General features: G+C 42.9%; 1 protein-coding gene across 3 annotated transcripts in view; it reads right to left on the bottom strand.

Annotated features, from left to right (window-relative positions):
* LOC307043248 (tetratricopeptide repeat protein 28-like) overlaps positions 1-23,929 on the bottom strand; it is a 170,883-nt gene that overhangs the window by 95,664 nt on the left and 51,290 nt on the right. Inside the window, exon 1 of one of the 3 annotated variants that reach the window (XM_079687583.1) lies at positions 14,921-15,934. The exons of the other annotated variants lie outside the window; for them this stretch is intronic. Coding sequence (XP_079543709.1) covers positions 14,921-14,947 — 27 coding nt within the window. The 5' untranslated portion in view covers positions 14,948-15,934. Of the gene's footprint in view, positions 1-14,920; positions 15,935-23,929 lie in introns of those variants that run through there. 3 annotated transcript variants of the gene reach the window in all.

Below are 23,929 nucleotides of genomic sequence, written 5' to 3'. Positions count from 1 at the left end.
CCACCAGTTATATTCACAGAGGTCCCAGTTGTATCCTAGTCATAGCCAAACAGACAGCTGGCAGTCAGTTATGTTCCCACACTTCACACGGAGAACAGAGTCCCTAAGCACCTAGCAATGTCAAATGCACCATTCAGACGCCCCTAAATATTTAATCAGGACAAGTAGAAGGCAATCTTCTACATCCACTAGCATTAAACATTTAATACCCGCCTGACATGATATCTAGTCAGCCGAGACTTAGTCAAACCACATGTGTGATGGAGAGCTGCAGACACTTGTTTTACTCCTAGTTAAATCACACAAAGACAAATCCTGCAGTACAAAACAAAACACAAGAGTATAGGTCAAAGTCAAAGACCTGACACACACACTGGCACACTCAAAACAACCACACACAGACAAACTAGCATAGGTACAGTTCTACCCACACATATATCATCGGTGAGAGGTGAAGCAGGAAGGAGGCTGGTGAATCCCATCAGTCATGGCTGCAGACTAAGGTTAAAAGCGGGACAAGGCAGCCATTGTCAGCGCAAACAAACCAGCCAAGGACAGAGGGAGGGCTGTGGGCGATATGCTGTATACTGTAAAGATATAAAATCCCAGATCCACACAAGAGGAGAGCTTGTTGTGACACTGTCAGATTACAGTTGTATATACAGTACAACAAGGAGTTAGTCTTACAAGGTAAAGGGGAACTCCATCGAGCATACACATCAAAGTCGGTTCTCAATTCTAGGGTTGTATTACTGCATGTGTAAAAAGTTGTATAAAGCTTTTGGTTGCACCATAAGAGCTGCTCAAAATGTTGTAAATTGCCTTAAGTGATTTAACTTATCAGATCTCTGTAGCCCGCTGCTCATCTCAGCTTGAGGCTGCAAGAACTGCAAGAAACGCAACACATCAGAACTAAACTGTCAGCGGTTGAGTTGCATTGTGGGTAATGTAGGTGCAAGGTTTTGAAAAGTAAGAAAAATGTGTGGAATAAAAAAAGAATATAAATCTGGTTCTGGTGCATCAACTTTAATCCTTACCCACAAAATCATAGAAGTGCAATGCTAAAGCAATGGTGTACTCTTTTGATGATATGATCTACAGTATGTCTACATTTTAAAAGCACAAGACTGACTGCACAAAATGAAATGTTAAAACATAAATCGAATCTAAAGTAAATTTAAGTCTACTTCTTGCAGTATTGCAGTCTAGTGGTTAATCGACATAGGGGAAGGTACTGTCCTCTAATTTTGCACATAAACATGAGAGTTTGAATGCTGGTCTACAAATGACATCAGCGTCTGGAGGTAAATGGTGTGTGGCCCAAGTCGATAGTATCAAGTGGTGTTGTGCAGCACACGTATACAGTATATACTATACATACAGACACAAGCACACAAACACACAGATACAGATGCAGATACTGGAGGTGACCCGGCACACTGACAGGGTGGGACGTGACTTGATTAAGAATGGTGAGGTAAGAGTGATAAAGTACCATCTAAATCCACCCACATCCTGTGACCCTGCAATAAGTCAAACACCAACGACAGCCACACACACGCCATAAATAATGCTGTCTGATGTCAGCCAGGAGCAGCCCTCCCTCTGCTCAGGTTTACTTTCATTGTTTGACTAAATGTAAGACTAAAAGTGGAAAACTTTGCTTTTGGGAAAACAAACACAAAGCAGACATACCCCACATAACAGCTAATCAGATGCTAAAGGCGGATAAATCTAACTTTCTGTTCTCTATTTTCACGCTCTCATGGGCCACATGTACAGACACAGAGGCAAACACAAATAGCACACAAAGAATTATATCTTGTAGTTGTGATAATTCATGCAATCACACTCAAACACATCATGTGGGGTTAATGGAGCAGGTGTCCACCGCCGAGCTCTCTCTGCATCCTTGGCTTCTGTGCCAATAGTCTGGGCTAATTTGAATAAAAAAATCTGCAAACATTTGCTGGACCATTCAGGCTAATGTTCAATCTGCTGCTCTTTGACACAGTGCCACCGTGCATCTCATTTCCATTCCTGAAGCCAGCATTGAAGCATCATGTGGTGGTACTAGAGAGGGGGAAAGGTGTGGGAAGAGGAAAAGGAAATGAAATGTTTTGCAACAGAGGAAAATGCTTCAGTATTCAGCTGGAAAAATAATGTGCGTCTCACACACAAAAGTGTCAGCAGAACATCAAGGTCAAAGTAGAAAATAGAATTCCGTTGCTCTTTTTAAACAAACCAGCACAGGTGTGAGAAAGTGCAGAAAAAACAAATATTTGACAGAGAAATAATGGTGTGGGAAAATATAGGAAATTATGGGGACAGTCTTGTGGTATGAGTAAACACTCGCCACAGGTACTGGCATTCTCAAAATGCACTCTGTGAAACATACACATCTATTCATATATATCCATCTCTGCTGATGTGTAAACGTCTCGCATATTTCCCAAGCACGTAAAAAGGGAATCAGACCATCAACAGCAGTCTCAAAATCATAAATGAGGAAAGAGGATGGAGGCAGGAAAACATGCTGCCATGATGATATAGCGCTTGCTTTTATGCATAGCAAGAGTTTCCACTCAGTTTCCTCCTCTTATTTCGGCACTACCCCGAAGATAATATCTCTCTCCGTCTCTTTCTCTGTTCCAAAGGCATGATGAGGGTTGCATAAAATTAGCTGCTTGACAAGGGGAACGTGTCCAGGGGCAACATGGAGGACCTTGTTTCCAAAGAGTCTCGACACACTCTGCTCAACCCCCCATGTCCCCGAGTAACAACGCAAGATCAGATAGAGAAGGGGAGAGGGGCTTGTTTAAAATAGCACCCCACAGACACTCTTCTGAAGATTTTAACTACCAGCAACAAAATACAGAGCATAAAATTAGGATCTCACTGTTGACATTTCTTACATGTTCGTCTTCTACCACCCAAAATGAATACGGGATGTAAAGGTTCTGAAAATGGATGTTGTGTTGTTTATTGCATGCGAAAGGATACAGAAGCTCTTGTCAAAAACATTTTAATGTGTGATCTTAGACCCTACATGCACTGAAAATAGACAGGTTGGAGTCTTGAATGCTTCATCTACTCTCTGGTATCCCAGTCCAATTACAACCCGTCCCACGAAGCTCTTCCTTTCCACACTCTCACGGGCTGTCACATTCTGATAAGGAAGGGCGTAGCAATATTGAAGGTCGGTCAGTCTGCGCACTTAACCTCATTTCCCAACATTCTGCTCTGCCTCTCCCAGAAGAGCCTTTTGATTGGTGTCCATTTGAAAAGGGGGCTTTGGGTTTGACGGGAGGGGCGTGGAGGGTAAGGGAGATCAGAGCAGCCTGAGCATACAGCCTTAGAAATAAGCTTTTTGGAGCACGACTCCTGACTGCTGTCACTTATAATGGTTTTCAATTAACCAAGGCAAAAAACTGAGCACTAATCTGGGATAGCACAGGAGAACCAGTCATGCAATATTCATGTACACAAACTAATGAAAGCCCAGATTAGCCTACACATTTACATAGGGTCGTTGCAGTGTCATCCACACATTAAAGGAATCTGCTGCCAAGCGGAAAGAAAGTGTAAGACAAAAATGGGACGATGGGAAATGGAATCAGAAAGAGGAGAGATAATGAAGAGTAGAAAGGAGATCAAGACAGAGCGGAATCAAGGAGAAAAAATTGAGAGGTCAATGGGACACCGGGAAGACCTTGAACAAAAAGGAAATGGGATCATGAGATAAAGAGGTGAAGAAAAGCAAGAGGAGGTGCGACTCCTCAAAAGAGATTAAGGATCATCTGCATTTTGCTTTCTCATCTGCCTCCGCCGTAATCATTCCTCTCTTAAGGCAGACACCAGCCCCCACTCAAAAACGACACCAATCTGAATGAGTGATCTTGACAAATTGGGCTGCTTGAGAAAAGAGGGTTGCTCTTTTGACTGAGCAGAGGGGCTGCAGTCAGTGGACAAAGATATAACTGTAATTGGCTGCTACACTCCCCTTCCTCCCCTAATCTCCAACAGCGGAAAGTGGCGACAGGGGAAAAAGGGACAGCGAACGCGAACAGATTGCCACAGCAGCAAAAATGCGCCGCAACTGTGGATTTCAATGATGTCTCAAATGTTATGTACACGCACCAGAACAATATGGGAAATTCTTCCCTAATCCTTAGTAGGTCACAAAAGACTTAAAGACTTCAAAGCTGGATTAATGTGTGACTGGACATACCAATTCCACACTGGGTGACTTCTTACCAAGCATTAATATTGTATGTCAAACAAGGAGCTAATCGTGGGTTTAGTTCGAAAATATCCTTTGACCTTTTGTAGAGGTCTCAGAATTAATTTTATGCTCCACAGATATCTAATTTTATGCTTTTATGGACTTACACATTGGTGGAATAATGGAAATGTCTTTCACTCAGGAAAGCAGCGAGTCTGGTGTGCTGTAAACTGTTCTCTGTTAACTGCCTGCTTCTGTTCCATTTCACGACCGGTATATAAGAGGCTTGTGTACAGGCAACAGAAGAAGAGGACATGATTTCTGGCTAATTTGAGAAAAACTCTTATTCCCTTGTTTTGGCCCAGGGAGACTAATGAATTCACAGTTCAACCAAAATGTGCTTGGCTAGCATGTTCTCCCCCCACTACTCTCTACCTGCTTTAACTTTCAGAAATGAAATGTGAGGAATGGGCCAATTTACAGCTAAAGGCTGTTTCTTCCTAAGAGGCACCGACATAAAGATGAAGTACAGAGGATATGCAGAGGTAGATGGGGAGAGATGAGGGGTTTGAATTCAGACAATGAAGAAAAAGGAAGAGAAAGATGCGAGACAGGAAAGCAAGAGGTTGGCACTAATATGAGTGTCATCTCTGAGGGTAGACAGAAATGCTTGAATTGCATTTTTGGCCTTTAACTTCTTTGTACAAAGAGACTGGAGTTGAAGAGCAGCTCTTGATCTTTCCAATCAGCTACCATGACAAGAGCTGCTCAGATATTCAACAAGCAGAAACAAAAGAGGGTGTCAGCACCAAGAAGTTTACTTCACTCTGAGAAGTTTGAGAGATACACAGAAGTTGGTAGAAGCAGGCAGAACAAAGACGGTAGAAGGAAGTACGACAGAAACGAATATGAGAGGTCCTCCGCCATCTGTTCCTAATTATGTCTGGGGTCCACACTGCAGCTGGAAAACTCAAGCCCACCATTTGCTACTATTACCATAGCGCTGTTACAATATCAAATCACAATGGTCTCATTATTCTCCATATAATAAAAGCATGATGCAATTTATGTTCAACACGTGTGGAGTTGTTGCCTACAGAAACATAACATGTGGAGGTGTTAGCAAGAGTCTGATGACACGTGAAGAAATCAGGTCATTGTTTCTGTAACGCTTAATGCCGTTTTTAAGCTAAATGAATTAAATGGTGAGACACCTACAGGATCTTTGACAGCCATGGTGTCCGTTTCACAGCGCCCGGTGGAATAAACTAAGCATTGACGGAAACAAAGCCTTCTGATTGCTCTGACATCACATCTGTTAGCTCCTCAGCACAGCTTTAAGAGGATGAGACCAGGAGGTGAAGGAGGAGGTGGGTGGGCGAATGGGGGGGTATCATTTCTGCCCCCCTCCCTCTTCCTCGTGGGACCATGCAGTTACATTTTCATATGATAGGAACTGGAAAACTACCATCGGTAATTAGATTACAAATAGATAGATGGAATGAGAAGGAAAAAAAGATCCTTAGTTAATTAACTCAAACCATATTCTAATCAGGTTTCATAATTCCCCCTCCTCTCAACAACCTCCGATCTGAATCCTCATGCAAACCCCCCCGGGACTCACCATCACACAAGCCAAGATGAGACGGGCACTCAAACAAGATCATTTGACGCTAATTTCCCAAACAGGAAAGCACTTAAAGAGGCGCTCTGATTGAGACAACTAAGCACGTGCATCAACAGCTGATGGGAGCAACAGAATGCGCTCTGGATGGATGACATCTTTCTGTTTTGTGTACGTTGTCTGATACAAGCCATTTCCTTTCCAGGGCGACAGTTTCCGTCATCTCAGGAAACGAGCGTGGGGAATTAAATGAGTGTCTCTTTATGGGAATGGGGACAAGTGGCAGTGATAACAGTCAAAGAGGTGTCTCAGAAGGAGTGTCGCTCGCCACTTTCGCATCTCCATTATCTGTCAACCTGCCAGTCCATCTGTCTGTTTGTCATACTGTGCTCAGAAGACCGACAAACTCCATTTACAAAGGAAACACGTCTCACATATACTGAGCACTGAGGAAAAGCGGCACACTGATCAGCAATGTTGCTATTGTTCAAAATGTTTCATCTGTTTCTAATTATTACTCCTGTAGCTGAAATAAAGGATTTCCAAAGATTTTATCAAAGCTGTCTTGCCGACAGTCATCAGACTGACAGCTCAATCCCACAGTCATTACATTTGTCTCTCATTTTGATTAGAAATCCGTTCAAATGTCAAGTACATATTGTATTTTCCAGAACAAAGCACAACATGAAGAAATAAAGATACCACTGAAAGAAGAAAGTAAATACTAATCTATTTGTGTAACTGTGCCTCTTCCATACTGTTTTTGACAGTATCCCTTCTTTATTAACAAAGTTGTTTTATCATTCCAAAATCAATGCATCTAGGCCAATATTTCTATTGATGTGTAAATGCCTTAAGCCATGTAATTTCATCAACTGTACAATCAAAGCAACAGGCACAAACCAACTTATTAAATTAGATTTGTTTTTTTGCCAGAAAGACAAACTTCAAACCCAAACTGGCAGCAAACACCCAGCATTGTCAACAGATTTGCAGCGCACAGGATTTTACCAGATCACAATTGTACCATCGGGACCAAGAGCATGTTGGCACATGAAGTACTGCTTTAATTTCTAAACACCTGCTCACTCTCCACCACAAAACACAACGAGCACAGAGCTCTTCCTCCTGTCCAACAAACAATCCTGTTCTTCCATTTTACTGAGAGCGGTACCACAGCCAACCCTGTCCCCCCTCCCCTGAGTGCCTCCATGCATGTGTGTGTGCGTCAGAAGAGCCACCATCACAGCAGCCCGCACCTGCTCTGCCCGAGGCCCTGTTCTGTTAGCTCGGAGCAGCAGCACAATGCGGGGATGGAGGAGTGAGGGGCTGGAGGGATAGAAAGCTGGGGGAAATAGATGTGTAAATGTCAATAGCCTAGCTCAAACTAACTATAATGCAATAGAGAACCTAATATGAATATATATGAGTTTCAAGATGATAGCTTTTGAGCTTCTGCACCGCTATAAATAATACAACATCTCAGTTGTCTGGAAGAAAATAGAAACTGTATCCTTCCAGGTAAGAAGTAAGTGTGTGAGTTCAGCTGTTTAGCCTTACTGAAACCTACTGTACGAAGGCTTCTGCTGCTGCTAAGAGCATGATGGACACATGCAGCCGTGTCCACTGACAGACACAGGCATGGATAATAATTTCACAGGACCAAATGCCAGCCACCATGGCTATGGTAAAACAATGTCCCCAGGGAAGTGTTGTAAAGCAGTGAACTGCCCAGCAACAACAAACGAGACGCATTCAGTGTCTGCAAAGCACAAAATATCCATTCATTATACCACAGGGCTCTGCAGTTTGAGTCAGCATCTCCACACCTGAGCGTTGCCTTAGCTTCATACCGACCTAATGGGGCAACTGAACTATACTATTCTGTCAAAAGACACTATTGCACCATTATGCCAGGGAAATAGTGTGACAACAGATGCAGCCTTCTCTGAAAAAGACAACATTGTTCACAAGACGCAGAGAAGAGTGGCTCTCATACTCTCAAATGTAAATTGTTGGAATGATTTCACACCTGATGCGTTACACCAACTGCTGTGTGCCAAGTTATAGTCTTTTCTTCCAATGAGCGATTATGTATCTTTTTTTACAGCCCTCATTCAAGCAGCTGGACCGACTGGATATACCAGTTTTTATAGCAAAAGACTGAGTAGCATTCATAGCAATAAACATGTTCTAATTCCATCATGCAGAACACCCAGACAGGTGGCGAAGTCGGCAAACACATTTGACATGGCTATTAAGGCAGGCATTAGTTAAAATAATGTAACTTCAAACCAGAGACATTGTGTAGTGTCTGGCCCGCCCCTGTAGCTGCGTTCTGCTTCGTAGAGTATATTTAAACAACTAAGAAGCCGCTGAGGCTTGAGATTTCACACTGGTAACTGGAGCACTCTTCAGACTGCTGAACAATACATGCTCTAATGTGGCCTCTGGCCCCGGTCACATGAATATAGATCAAGAGAGAGGGCTGGAGGAGGGGAATAACTGGCTGCCAGAGAGAAGATAGAAAAGTATTCCACCTCTGATGGATGATAATATCGCAGCGTTTCCATATATCATTTCCTATCGGACACAAGGATATCGCTCACCTGTCAAGACAATCATTTTCCAAGAGACTTCAAGACTAACTCAAATCAAGTGCATTTTGAAATGCAAAAATACACACAGTAGGTGAGAGTAACAAGTTGGCATTCATGGACACACAAACAGATCCTTCCTATAATTGTTTCTCTACAAAAGCTCATTTAAGGAAAGGTGGCAATGCAATTTTCTGGAACTGAAAGGCTGGGGTAGGCATTAAAGTTCAAGTCACATCCACAAATGTAGGCTGCAGATAGTGACACAAACAAACAACAATCAAAAACATTTGTATTTATTTTTTTCAGAGGCAAGAACATGCACAACAGGAGGTAACACTGTTGGGGTGAACACATAGAGCGCACAGATGAGGGGGGAGGAGGCAAAGAGAGCATTATATTGTAAGTAGCTACGGCTCTATTAGACTGCAACAGAACCTCTAGTTAAATATATAAAATCTATGAGGCATGAGATCATTTTAGATAGGGGAGCACGGTAGGTAGACCTCAGAGGTTTGTTCTGTAGTCCTCATTACTGAATTTATCTCAGCGTGCCTGTCAGTCACCACCTGCCTGTCTGCCTTGTTAAGGGTGCTGGAATCATGAATCTCCCTTAGGAGACAAGCCCATGGACTATATTGAAGCGCTCCTGGCCCACATATCTTAGTGACTATAAACATATGCCTGACATAAGTATCCCTGTATAAGCCTCATATAAATAAATCCAAACTTACGAGAGGGAACAGCAGCTAAACCAAGCCTCGAGAGACAGAGGGGGGAAAGGCTCAGTGGGTCTTGCTCGGCACCATTTCTTCTTCCTTCCTGCAGGATTTTACAGCCAGCAGTAAAAACCTTTCTTAGCTCCCCTCACTACATTCAACATGGTAGGAAAACTAAGGAGAGGCAGGGCCAGATAGGCCAGAGTGACGGTGAGGGGAACTAAAACAATCTGCTCTGGGCTTGGTTGTTTCTGTGACCCCTGGAGAAGCACTCCACTGAGGCCGTCTTTGTGTGTCTGCTACACTGTATGACTGTAAAAACATTGCACAGCACTTACTCCTTTTCTAAAGAGGAAAACAAAGCTCAGGCTAATCCAGTTTGCTCCTCTCTTGTAATATGTGCCATTTATACAAGTGGGCAGTGGTCATAAAGATGCAGGGGTTAATTGACTCACGGTTTTTTCACGGTCAATATAATCATCAATAATCTACTCAAGGTCTAGATACTGAACACTCAGGTGCCAGACCAGGCCGTCAATCTGAGGAATGAAATGTGTAGTGCTGGACACATGAAGCCAACAGCTAAGCCAGGGACACACTCCTGGAAAATTGAGCCTTCAAAGAGGGGCTTATGAATCCCATCTCTGACAAAAGAAGAGATGGAATTAGTGGGATTTAGGGGCGTCAGCATGAGGCAGAGTGGTATTAGTGGTGCTCTTCACACGTCTCCATCCAGGCTGGATCACAGGCCCTCTTTGGAACACACTAGCAGCAAATTTCTGTCAGTACACACAGCACTGAGTTGGATGGAGACAGCTGCGAGGCCAGAAGCCTGAGCTGATACGATGCCCGGCCCACTGGAACCAGTCCAGTGTGGAGTTAAGGAATGTTGTGACTGCGGTGTTGGCAGCTGTACTCTGATAAATGTTGTGAAAAAGAGAAAAGTGTGCATGTTTTTTAAGGCCATACGCCGAGGGGATGTTTCTTTTGTGCCACTGACAGCTCTTATTCAAAACATGTTTTAGCCAGCTTATTTCTGAAACCCTGGCTTTCAGTATATGCAAGACTGAGTACATAATACGGAAGCTTAACCAATGAAAAGAATGAAAATAATAGAGTTTAAGTCCTGCAAAAGCCTGTTCCACCTCAAAGAACAAGGAAATGTGTTCCTATTGATGTGGTCCATCAAGTCAGGTCCGCTTTATTCCCCGGTGGAGGCACCCAGAGTCAGGCACCTCCTGAGCCCTGCGAGCAGCTGACCACACCCCTGGAACAATGACCTCAATAAACTCAAACATTGCTCCATTTGCTCAAACAAAACCACTGGGGGGTAAAGGAAAGCTGTAGCAAATCAGAAATGAGTGCTCTGAGGCTTGGAGGAAAACATTACAAATGAATCGCTCTACACATAAATCAATCTTAGCATTTACCAGTTTCTAGCCAAAAATCTATCTCTACACTCAGAGGAATTTGCAGGTCCCAGGAATGAGGATTAATGGGAGCAGGATGGCCCAGTCAGCATTGTTTCAATTGTTGCTCCTGTTGTGTTTTGACAGTGGACTCCCTAGAGGGCATTACCGGGCATATAGCCTACATTCAGCGTGTGAGTACCGCAGACAACTGCGTCACGATAAGACGTAGGAAGGCCTTGCTCTTTATCCTGTCCTCCATCTCTGTCCAGCTCTCCCACTGGGAGGCGGTGGACCGGGATTAACAGAGCGAGTACAGCACATACATTTCGGCTGAATTGCTGAGTCGCTGTTCCCCTCGTAACACCCTCCTACCTGACCCAGCCCCCACCCCCACACCTTTCCTTTCAGGCCCCATGAGGACGAGCCAGGGGGCTGGCCACGCAGCCGCATCCCGTTCCACTCGGCATGCTGGGCCATAAATACTGCGCAGCATCAGGAACAGCAGGTGCCATCACTCCCTATCATTAATTATCTCCGCTGCATCACTCTAGGGTCTCTCACTCCTAAACTCCGGATCTCCTGCACCATCTTATTCTCCAGCCTCCAACCCTTTCCCATTTTCTCCCACTTTCTTGAATTCCAACCATCTCAGATCCTGTCAATGTCTACAGATCTACAGCAATTATTCTGCTCAATATCCAATTTCCTACAATCTAGTCTTCATTTGTTCCCTGATGTATCTCAATCTATGTCCAGCACTCTCTTCTCCCAAGTGACTTCTTCTCCCACTGACAGCCTAACCCGCTTTCTTCTCTGCTCAGATGTGTCTTGCAGCGCTTCTCTTCACATTCTGATGGGTTTTCCCCTGTTGTAAATGTATTCCATAACTGCTGGGCTGCTGCTAGCCAGGAGACGTCACAGGGACAAACCGAGCACTGGAGGCAGACATAGCCCTTTCCCCCCCTAAGGAGAGCTCATAAATAATACCAAATCAAAGAGGAAAAGCAGCATGAGACACTCCCCGAAGTGAAAAGCCAATGAACATGGTCAGAGGTGTAAGAGTGCGCCCACTGATGGTAAAGGCTCTGTCTCCCCATGAGCCAGGCCACAGAAACATGAGCAGGGCATCCTGCCCTCTCAGGTGAGAAGGCCTCGTCAACTGTGTGTAACCCACAGAAACATCTGGCACAACCACAAAAACAAACAGTGGCTTCCTTTGGACTTGGTCACACTGCCACAGGGCATAATGTGAACTCCAAATGCAGAGCCATGGCTTCGTAATACGAGACCACCCAACAAATTAACAGGTTGTGAGCAGTTCTGAAAACATGGGCTAAAGATGATTTAGAAATAGAAAAAAACATCTGGTAGCAAAAAGAAAAATGCTGTTACATAAAAAAAAACCTTGGACAAAGAAAAATCACAGTTCAACTCAGAGTCAAACCCTTCTGATACAGGCAGATATCATTCACATAGAAACTTTCCAAGCCACTGGAGTCCATAATTCATGTCATGTGCTTTCTGTGCACACATACACAAATATAGGAAAGCAATCCAATGTCCTAAAAACCCACAATCCCACAGGTTCTTCATTCTCTGAATGCAACCTGGTGGCTTTCATTTCTCTCAGTGCACTTTAGGCTCATCTCTTACCTGACTCAACGAGTTAGCTTCCCCTCAGGACAGGTGCTGTCCACATTTTTTAATGCTTACCTTCCTCTAATACAACCTGACCACAGACGACTGCAGTGGCCGCCGCTGGAAACCCACCCTTCCCCACATATGCTACTAGGCACAGCATGGGTCTAATGTTAGCATTCCTCAGCCTCACAAACACAAAACATCAGTGGCTCTGTACTTTAAAGGGAAAAGGGCTTTGTCGCACTTAGCCTTCTAAAAGGGTGATCTCCTCTTAAGCATTGGTTGTCACTGGCTATACAGATAGGGGTATCTAACCTCTATCAAAAACATATGGCAGCCTTGAGTCATATCATGATTCCCCTATCACATTTAAATGCTGTATAATAGACACTCTCTCTGAATTGGCTCTGGTGCTCAGAGCAACTACATCAAACATAATTTAAAAAAAGTGAATCGTACAAATCCCCAGTGATAGAGATTTTACTCCTTTCCTTTTTCCAAAACAGATAAGCAATCTACCCGCGACATTAAGGGAATGGCTCTCCTTTCTCTTCAACATCACAGATTTGTAATTTTGACTCATTAGTATAATCCATTATAAAGAGGTGAACAGGACACTCAGCCCGAATCAATTTGATTCTCCTACACTTTCTATTGATTCCCATCGTACTACAAGTGGAGTAAAGAGACAGATTGAAAAGTGGATAAACAAGAAGCAGGATTGGGAAATTGAAGGATCTTTTGTGACATCATTGTGTGTGCACTTTTAGAAGAGAGAACTGCTTTACACAGAAATCAATTTCTTTACTATGCGAAGCACAAAAGATGTTTGTATTCCAGCGTCCTACCTGCTTTGTTCAATATCTTAGTCAGGAGACATGATTGGCATAAGGCCAGGGTGAATAGACAACATCATACAGAAGGACACACAAACACATACACACTATGTGGATCGCAAGTAATCTAAATTATTGTTCACTGCCCTGTGAGTCTGTTTCTTGCTTGTGATCATATGTATGCATCTTGCATGCAACATGACCAACAGGTTAATTAATCAACATCACAAAAAATGCAGTAACTATCCCCTCCTTGATGATAGTGATCAGATTTGGTACACTTGTTTGCTCACCCTTTGCAGACCCTTACCAGGTCTGTGATGAAAAGAGAGTATGCACATGAAGGACAGTGTTACTTTTATGATGTGTTTCAAGCTTGAGCTCATATGACTACAGTGTGGCGGGGAATCAATTCCCGCAGTGGGAAAAGGCTTTTAGTCCTCAAAGGGGGTCTCAGGGATGATTTTGGCAGATACACTGCACAGCTGTAGAAATCATTTGGGCATGCTCACAGCTTTTTCTGATGATAATTCAACATTAAGAAGCTTGGTTTTGATTATTTACTTTCATCTCATCTTTCAGGGTGAGATTATCCTCATTAATGACATTTGATGTGGAACAAACGACAAACCAAAATTAATTTAGGCAGAGAGATTGCAAGATCACTTAGATCACACACAATGAAGTGGGTTTCAGCTACAAAACAGTGCCAGTAGTAGTGGTTACGCTACTTCTTGTATGTGTAACCAGTGCTATTTATACTGGGTAGTTACAGACACAACATCATCATGTCTCAGCTGACAAGGCAGAAAAATCTGGGCCATACAGAAAAAAATTGTGCAAACGTTTATGCTGCTGTTGTTCAAAGTCTTTTGGGGAAAATAAAGATTAGGATGATGTGATAGAGCCCATCCTTTAATCTTTCACTTTAGACCATTGTAAAGCCCACTTCTGCAAAGGAAAGCTGCTTCTTGTCAGACAAGTGCCCCCTGCTGGTAAAGATCTAAACCATAGGCATTTCATTCCATTTTTTATAGACCCCAGATGATTTTCAGACATTTTCCATGTTGTAATACTCCAAGGCTACGAAAATGGGGCAATAAGAGTGCATGATGAATACGAATGTGTTGAAGAATATGTGTGTACTCGTCGAAAAAAGAAAGCAAGGAACATGTTTTAGTTCTCTTACAGTCCTCTAAAATATATAGGTATCAAAGGAGGGGGGTGCCAGTTCATTCTGAAAGTTTAAGGTGCAAATATTAGTAAGATGCAATTTTTCACTTTCTATATATATTCAGAATATGGATAATTGTCATAAATTTGTTTTAACCCAGGTTTCAACACTTGTTGTGCCCACAACTCAAAATATTCACTACAGGATACATGAATCACTGATTTCTTGATTAGTCCAGATAACAATGATAGCCTTTATGATGTTGTTAAGAGGTGCAGAACATACAAAACACAGGTCAGAGTATAAAACATTAACATAGCAATACATGTCATACCCCGGATTAGCACTATGGATGAACAGTATAGGTTGTATTTAGTGCAACGAACAACAGCTGATAAGTGCCTCTCTTACAATATTTTAAAGGTAGAGGGGAAAATGTATTAATAGGAGAAAGATCTTCAAATGAATGCTATAAAAACTTGCTCATCATTCTAAGAAGTATTTGTTAAATGATCAGTACAGAAGCCTACAGCATACTGCTAATCTGCTTAGTGCTATCTATAGGCATCATTTGTAGTAAGCGAATAGAAAGAGCAGCAGTCTGTGACTGAGCCACGTCTTTTCAACTTGTGCTCTAACACAGAAACGTTATTTATCGCCATAATTGGAAGAAAAATAACAGCCAGACTCACCTTCTTCCGGGGCTGCCATTTCATCATATTTGTAAACCAAAATTGAACAGCATTAAGATATTATAGGATAATGGAATGTAGATTCAAAGAAATCCAGAGCGCAAGTCATGCTGCCTCTCGACTTCCCTCAGTTTTGCAGCAGATTTTCTCCAAGAAGCGATGCATGATGATGTGCGAGTATCAGCTTTGCGGCAGTTTTTCAGTTGAGACAGTCCAGTCAACACAAATCGGACACCGGTTAAATCCACAGTTGAGATCGGAGAATAAATCAGAGACACATGGTGTCGACCGACAGTGTTTGAGGGAAATGTTCCTGTGCGTAAATCCAAAGTACGAGTCCGTTACTAACCCACTCCCTCCTCACGCAGAGTCGGCCTCTCCAGCACCAATCTGGAGTGTGTTTTAGGAAAAATTAATTCCTAAACTTTTTCGAACCGAAGTCCTCCGTGTATGTAGGCAACACCATTAGTCCAGCGCAACACGGGTAGACTATGTCCAATCTGTTCTCTTCGATCCATAGGAAATGACCGAAAGACGGAATGTGTGCGGAAATGCAGAAAAAATAATCACAGTTGTCAAATCCCGTTTTTCAGTGGTCGAAACACACTTTTGGAAGTATTTGTGGATAAACAGTCCAAGAGAGGCCGGCGGAGACAGAGCGACAAGCGGGGAGATTACTTTCAGGGGGGAGGAGGGTGTACAACCAGCAAAAAAAAAAATCCCTGGAATTTCAGCGAGGAGCTGGAAGGATATCCTGATTCCAGCAACAGCAACAAACTGGACTACAGCTCTCAGATGACTTCCTTCCATGCGTTCTTCCAGCTTTGCAGACTTGGAGCGGTGGAGCTGGGCAGGCCTCAGCAGCTGGGTCATAGCGCCGCCGGCCGAAGAGTGCGCTTCACATTTACGCACCACACTGACGCTGCCCTCCAGACAGAAAGCAAGCTGTGGTTTTGGTGTGTTGCTCAAGGACACATTTCCAGGAAATGAACCTCTGAACGGTCTCTGTAGCCACGTGCCACCCTGCTGTGCCAGTCCATCATGCTGAATAAACAGGATACTGTGCTATGGTTTGGGGATTTGCGGAGGAACGTCAAAACTATTTGTGGGTACAAAGTAAAAGTTGTCAGTATACTTTACATATATTTCCAACATAATTGTGTTTTCCATACTGTAAGGCCTAGGTCTGCACGATTTGAAAAATAACTAATCGCAACTATTTTGATATATATATATGCGATAGGGTTCACAACATGGAGGAATTTATACTTTTTAGCTCATTATGATAAAAACATATCAAATTCGTTTTTAAATTTGTTTGCCGGGATAGACTAGCAGGACCTATGGGAAATCGTCACAGAAAAATTGTTGAATTATCACGAATCCTTTTGTTATCTCAGTCACATTCTAACCTTTCACATTAACATCCCTTTAGGTATTACGATTTTGCAATGTAATGTCCCCCTATATCTCTTAAAGAATCACTAAAGAGTGTTGGTTTGATTTGCATTTGGTAAAAGTCCATTGCCTCTTCTGCCTTGGCAAAGCCGTGGGTAAACATAATCAGTAGTTGAGCTGCTAGACCAGTCCATGTTTCATATTAGCAGAGCGCAGGAGGCTTCTCACGATGTTAAATTCAGCCCGTTGCTCCCGTAGTTTAGCACTCAGGATCGGAATCACTAAAGAGCTTCATTCAGTCCATTAAATTGGAAAGTGTGTCTGAAAAATAAAACCTGCAATAATAAACTCAAACTGGTGATAATGAGCTGAGGAGATTCACAAAACATCACTCCAGTGATTCGTGCCTTGATAGCACATTGGTATAGGCTATCATCCTTGAATATTTGTATGTGAATAGCACATTGAATTCTTTCACATGATTCACAAAGGATGGAGAGCCTTGGACGCTGGAGACAAATGAAGCCCTGTTTGTGCATGCTTTGCCTACTTCCTCCTTCTGAGAGCAGCTGTCACATATCATAAACTGTGCAATATTGTACTGCACACGGCCATCAGACGCATAACATTGCCAAAGATTTGTGTTTGGCATTATTTGGTCGGAGCTTTTCCAGGTTTAAAAAACTGACTTTTTAATCATTAAATGTTGAAGTGGGCTGGATAAAATTGAAAGCATAGGCCATGGTTGTTCTGGTATAGAAACCTCGCACCGCGATCACTGCCACAGTCACTGAATGAAAACAGCTATCAACAGTTACAACAAATCTTCTGGTGCTGAACACAGCTGCTGCAACACAAAACCAAAATGCATTCATCACTGGATATGAGACAGCATTAAACCAGTAAGTACATTTGTTTCTATTCATCAGGTATTATCTTGAGGTGAAAAGGAAAGTCAAAGAAATGGTCAATATTGAAGCGAGGTGAAATGTGTCTGATTTAAATTGGTTTAGGTAATGGACTCTATGGAGCTGAGAGTTGGTCAATAAGTGGGTGTCTCTTCAGGGGCAGCTGGGTCGGTCGTGCACCTTAGGGTCATTCAGATAACAAAAGACAAGAAGGAGGAGGAGGGCAAGCTGGCATATGGCCTTATGGACAAACTCCTGCTGTGTGCAAAATGCTGGAAACTTAGTCCACAGCCGGCACTCAGGCAGAAAGACACTTTGTGTGATCAAAGCACACGTTTGTAGTCACAGAGTTTCCTTTTTTGCATCTATATTTTGACAATAGATTACAAAACATAACTTATATTCCTATGGTCAGCTAGTGACGGACTCCTGTATCCTAAGACTACTATTTACATTTATGTTCTCTTTCAAACACATGCTCACTCAAAGACATTGAAGTCCCACCATCTAAAACAGGTTTACACAAGCGATTGTTTCATAAAAGCCATGTCTGATGAGTGATCAAAGGCCAGTTCAGTGTGCTGTTCAGCAACAGTCTGTTCGTAGTGAAGCCTGTCATCTGGCATCCCCATACAGAAGCAGGCTCCCTGTGCGTGCCTCTGCTTTCCCAATCAGAGCCGCACAGGAAATCAGACTCCAGCCTTCAGAGGGAAACAAAAACCCCCTCTTTCATTTTCCACAACTTGGAGCTGTTTAAAAGTTTGCGCTTCCTTTTCTTGTTCTTGCCAATCATGCCCTCAAAAATCTCTCCACTGTATGTTGTGATCGTGGGCTGGTTTCATAAAGATGGGTTAGCATGATAAAGTGTCGTCTGAATCTGAAAAAATAAAGACTGACTCGTGTTTAATGTAAAAAGTGAATCACCCAGAACTAAGAGCTCTGTCTCCAATGTCACTGTTAACTGTCTTACAAGAAGAGAAAAACATGGCTTATTCTGCGGTTTGTTAGCAATTTATATGAATTCAAAAGTAATTGGATTTTTTTTCAGTGTAAAACTAACCCTTTAGGAACGCTACTACAGTATTTGCCATTGATTCACAAAATGTGTCTAATAAAATGTCCTTGAAGCTTTTATTTTTTTCCACAAGGCACATATTTTCTGCTGGAATGAACAATTAGTACCTTTCAGTTGCTGCTCAGTAAGCCACATTTTCAGTTAAAAGACTCTTAATCTGCCTACATATAAGAAATCAGTTCCAGTTAAGATCATCAGAAATCAGAGAGCTCTGTAGAACCAGTGAAGTTGTACGTCTTAACATCACATCTGCTGTGCTTAATGTAGTTTTGAACACAGCTAAACATGAGCCGTCATGTATCCGTCTGTTTATCAATAATTCTACTTGATGTAAAAAGTACAAATAACTGTCAGAAAGGTCTTTGAAAACCCCACTGAGGAGCAACACTCCAAAAGCTCTTCAGAATGTCTGAGGGTAATATATTTTCACACAGACACTCGCTCTTAAGTCAGTCTGGAGTGTCACTGTCCCACACTCAAATAAACAATGGCCTTTTAATTACAAGGATGGAATTTCAAGGCAATACATGGCGTACTAAGAGCACAGAGATATGTACCCTAATGTCACATGCACAAACATGCAATATGCAAACAGCTCTAACAATACGTACTCCTACAATACTGCACATTCTTTTACAAGGTCTCAGTTTTTCATGCTTGTATAGAAGATAGCATCAGTATAAAGAATACTAAAGAATACATTTAACAATATAGAAAAATATTACAGAAATCATCAGTGAAATGGCCGATTCATGAAGGCAAGAGCCTTTGAAAAGGAATTCATCATATTCCCTGCACGAACATTTATAACAGGAGAATATCATTTACAGTGTTTGACAGATTGCTTCCACTGTCACACATGGCAGACGGATGAATCTGTTCTGAAATGCTTAACAGCATTATAATAATAAAAGTGTTAAACAGCAGTGACACCCACCCACTCTGTTGTGCCGTACATCACCGAAAACAAATAACCCTCATCATCATTCAATCATTCACCTCTTTTACAGTGCTCTATTCTTGGATGATGTTGTGTCAGAATTTTGCCTGCTGTGGATCATGTGAGATGGGTGTGCATGGGGTTGTGTGTGCGCGCGTGCGTGTGTGTGTGTGTGAGTGAGTACATGCATGCGTGTGTCTTAGTTGGAGCTTGGTGTTGATTAAGTGTCTGGAGCCTGAGGGGGGATAATGAGAGCCTCTAATTAATGAGCCTGTGCATATCTCAGAGTCACAGGGTCCTATCTGCAGAGAACAACTCCACACACACCCATACTCAAAAACATGCACACACACACACACACACACACACACACACACACACACACACACACACACACACACACACACACACACACACACACACACACACACACACACACACACACACACACACACACACACACACACACACACACACACACACACACACACACACACACACACACACACACACACACACACACACACACACACACACCTCAGTGCCCCATAGGGATCTTTTTCCCTGCACTTCACAGCATTTTCTCCAGGGAAGGCCAGCTGGGACTGTGTCACTCTGGCTGCTGTCCCTGATAAGTCTCCTCTAATAGGGATGGATGGGGGTTAGGTAGCCCCGCTATGAGAAGGTCACATGCACTGACCACCCAGCATGGCCACCCCCCACCCCAGCAAAGGCTGATGTTCCGGGCCCTGAAAACAATTCAAAATCTTATTTGTTTGCTGGGTCCTGTCCACAGGGTGCAGAGAGGTTCATCTCAAAGTGGACTCACGGCAGAGAGTGAAGTCAAAACACTTGCTCACTCACACCACGAGGAATTAGGCCGGTCAGTGTTCAGCTGGAGGCATCACTACTCTAAAGTTGATTTCTCGTGAAAAGAATACATATTTTTCTAATGTATTTCTCTAGTACCCTGAAATCAACACCTGTTGGTCAGCGGGTTGCACGCTGAGTGATGTGTGCTACAGGCAGACCACACTCAACAACAATGAGACCAAGATCCAAGCTACTAGCATATACAATCGGTTGTTTTTTAAAAATGTTTCTGGAAATAAGCGTCTAAATGTGTGGCCAAAAGGGTAGAAGTGAAAAGGACTGAAGTAAAGAAATAATTGACCAAATCGGCAAAAAGAAAGGAGCAGGAGACCCTGTTAAAAAATGTCAGCACATGGAAGTCAACAAATAATGGCGCCAGCACCTTGTGTTACTAGTGACCAAGGTGACAAAACTATCACCTTGTTCACTAGTAACACTGCCTTAGTAAGGAATTTTAACAACTGCAATCTGTGCTTATTCTGCTTCATAACATTTCACACAGTCCAAGGTGATACTGGATTTCTTTAGCCCTTTGTGAGTGAAATGTATTTTCTATCACTGTGAGGCTCAAAAACCAACACACCCATTTCCACAAATACATATAGCAAGCATTTAGAATTTATTTTTTTAATACGTGAACTTTACAAATGTCAATGAGCTTTTACCAGATTTGCTATAACATGTTTGAATGAACGTGGGAAAACTCTTTTTAATGGTACAAAATAAAGGGATGGTAACTGTATGAAGGAACTTAAAAGAATATATTTGGGTTTGGCGAATCACAAGACTGCTAGGTCTCAAGTCAAGAGTCAATTTGTGGGTTGAAGGTATAAAAGTTACTTACACCTAAATAGATAAACATCCACGCATACAACCTAATGTTAACAAACTGTTTTACTGAGGCCCCTGGAGTGTAAATGTTTATTTTATGATGCACCCAAAAGCTTTTGAATCCCACAGAGAAAACATAAAACCCCTTATCTGCACTCTGTAATGTGCACGATAATGAAAATGCTATTGAAGGCTTTTTTTTAGACATTATTGTGTTTAATCAATAATTCTTCACACAGTGTGATAAAGGTTTAATATTATGATATTTTTCTTCTTTATTAAGTCCCATCCCCTCATTTTCTCTTCTTTATTTTTCTTCTCCCAATTACGGTAATGAAGAAGGGCTTGTTTATCCCCTAAGACCTCAACAGTAAACTTGTGTGAAGACAGCGTGCAAAGAGAAAGACCTTTGCTTTAGAGATGTGTTTAATAATTCAGTGGTCTTGGACATGGATGAAACAGGCTCCAGCATATTGTTTGAATCAGGCCGGCAGTAAAGTAGGCGCTTGGGTTTGACGTCTGTGGCGGGATCAATAATAACAGTGTTGCCACATACTCCGACGCATGACACAGAGATCCTGTGTGGTCCTCCTCAGTCTATATACTAAACATAGACACGGAGCAGGACAATGTATTCCAATGTGTTTGTGTCTATCTGCTTCCACGAATACAAATACACACACGCACAAGCACATAAAAACACACAAAACCCCGCTGCGGTCAGACCCACCCATCGCTAGTCCCTCATTTAAAAAAAAAAAAACCCCAAACCAAACCCATACAGTACCTCTCTTTTTCAATTACCTTTCTTCCCACTATCGTCACCACACCAAATCTATCTAAATTCTCCCACAGTCTCTTTTTTTCCTTTCTCTCTCTCTCATATCAAATGTATCCATGTGTTGCCATCACAAACACACCCACACGCGCTCAGTCAAACACCACAATCTGGTAATCATAATAAGCACATTAAAGCCACAATTTATGACCGATGATCTCTTGAACAGACTACAATTAATAGCGCCAATTTCTAACTACTTCTGCGATCCTCTACTCGTTTGGTTGCATGTGGTTGTTAAAATGAAGTTTTTAAAGGCTAACTAGGGCTGAGCCGCAAAGGCCAGACTGGTGACTGCTTCAACAAAACATTTTCTTCTTCAATGATCAGGCTATAATACCTTAATTCTCAAGGCTTATTATGCCAATGGCAGCTTTTCCTGCCCCTACTTATCAAACACTGTGAGCGCGCATCGAATGAGAATCAACCCTTTTGAAGGGGAGAGGGAGGATTCAGTAATGGCTTCCACAGTTTGCTTGTAGTGACAAGGGAAAGTAAGTCAAAATGGTGGTACTGTAAACACTGACACTACTCCACTGTACCTGTTCCTGCTCACTGATGTGAAGGGATTAGGCCAGTCTACTCCTTAAATCACTCTGACTTCAGATCAAAGGGGTTAAAGCAGGATTAGGATTAATCTGCCTTGGTAGAACAGGTGTTAATCTCTTAAATTAGCCATGTAGCACAGGCAGGCCTCTCTTTCATCTCAACTGCTGACTTATGGCTTGGAATACAGAGAGCTCAGTAACAGGAACGCAGCGCTGTTGTTGCCCCACCAGAATTAGTTGTCCTCCCTCACCCTGACCGCTCTGATAAAAGCTCTAATGTATCAGCAGGATGGCTTCATTTGCATGCACCGGGTGTTTTGAGAGGGGCTGAGTCAAACAGCTGTGCTCTCTGCTTTCTTTGAAACGAGGGTTACGCAAAGCATACTTTATGATTGCCAATATTAACGAGGGGCTTACAGGATATCCTCGGGCAAGGTGCAGCGAATACTCCCCAAGAAATAAAGCAGGGCCTGTGTTATTAATGCACATCATGTCGAGGCTCGGGAGGTGATGTGGCAGAAGAAGGAAGTCATAGTGGGTTTGACTCCATTCCAAGGACAGGAACACTCCAGTCCTTTCCTATCAGACTCCTCAACACATGCTGCCTCTCACCCCCACCAACTTTCTCCCCTGCTGTCAAACCTCCTTGTCAGCTGTTTTCTACTCGAATCATCTTCAACCCACTCCAGCTCAGCCTCCTGTCAGCTGAGAGGCTGCAATGAAACACTGAAACCACACCTGTGACTGCGCTAAAGCCGCAGAAGAAATCCAGGACTCTCGCCTCACCTGTCTGAATGCTTAAGACAGTTAATTAGCATTTCTGACCATGGGGGGAGTTACAGTGGCGTGAAAAGCCGCTTCCCACTGAGCCACTGTCTGGTGCAACAGTCACCAGTTTGGCCAGTAGGTCTGCCCCAGTCCGAGGGCTACAGTCCCAGGCTAGACCCCGCCATCTGGCTGGACTGGTAACAGCCGGACCCTCTCCCCTGCTGCAGACAGGAAGACAACCCAAGGAAGGTCAGGCCACATGAGGATGGCCAGGAAGAGAAAGGGAGAAAGACAGAGAGTGTTATATCCTGCACAGAAATCACTAATTTGGGTTAAGAACTGGGGTGGGGGGGCGTTTTAGTTGATTTGTTTATTCATGTTCAAAACAAGTACATTGTTCTTCTTGTAAAGTATATCTACACACACTGGTACATGTATGTTGTGATTGTCCTACTGAAAAGCAATACAGCGTGTGAATTGGTAGGTAGAGAGGTACAAGGCAACAAACTCCAAATATGCTCCTTGGCAGCCTCTTCCCTTCCTATGCATGTGTGTGTTTGCACTGTGTGTATTCATGAAATGTATTCAACAACAGAGTGGGAAACTGGGGTCGTCTTCGTCATTATGGTCATGCCAACAAAGCTATTTATGAATTTGGGAGACAGAGAGAGTATCATTACTGAGGAGGTGAGAAGAGTGGCAGATGAACTAATGGATGACAGAGAAAGTAAGAGAAGGACTATAAGAGACAGAAAGGATAATGCGTCCTTTAAGCTGCCACCCTCAGCGCGACTCTGACTGATGAATGCTTCTGTCTTTGCCTCCATGGC

Source organism: Notothenia rossii, assembly GCF_949606895.1.
Source record: "Notothenia rossii genome assembly, chromosome: 6".
Classification (NCBI taxonomy): domain Eukaryota; kingdom Metazoa; phylum Chordata; class Actinopteri; order Perciformes; family Nototheniidae; genus Notothenia; species Notothenia rossii.
This window is presented reverse-complemented; position numbering and strand designations above follow the sequence as displayed.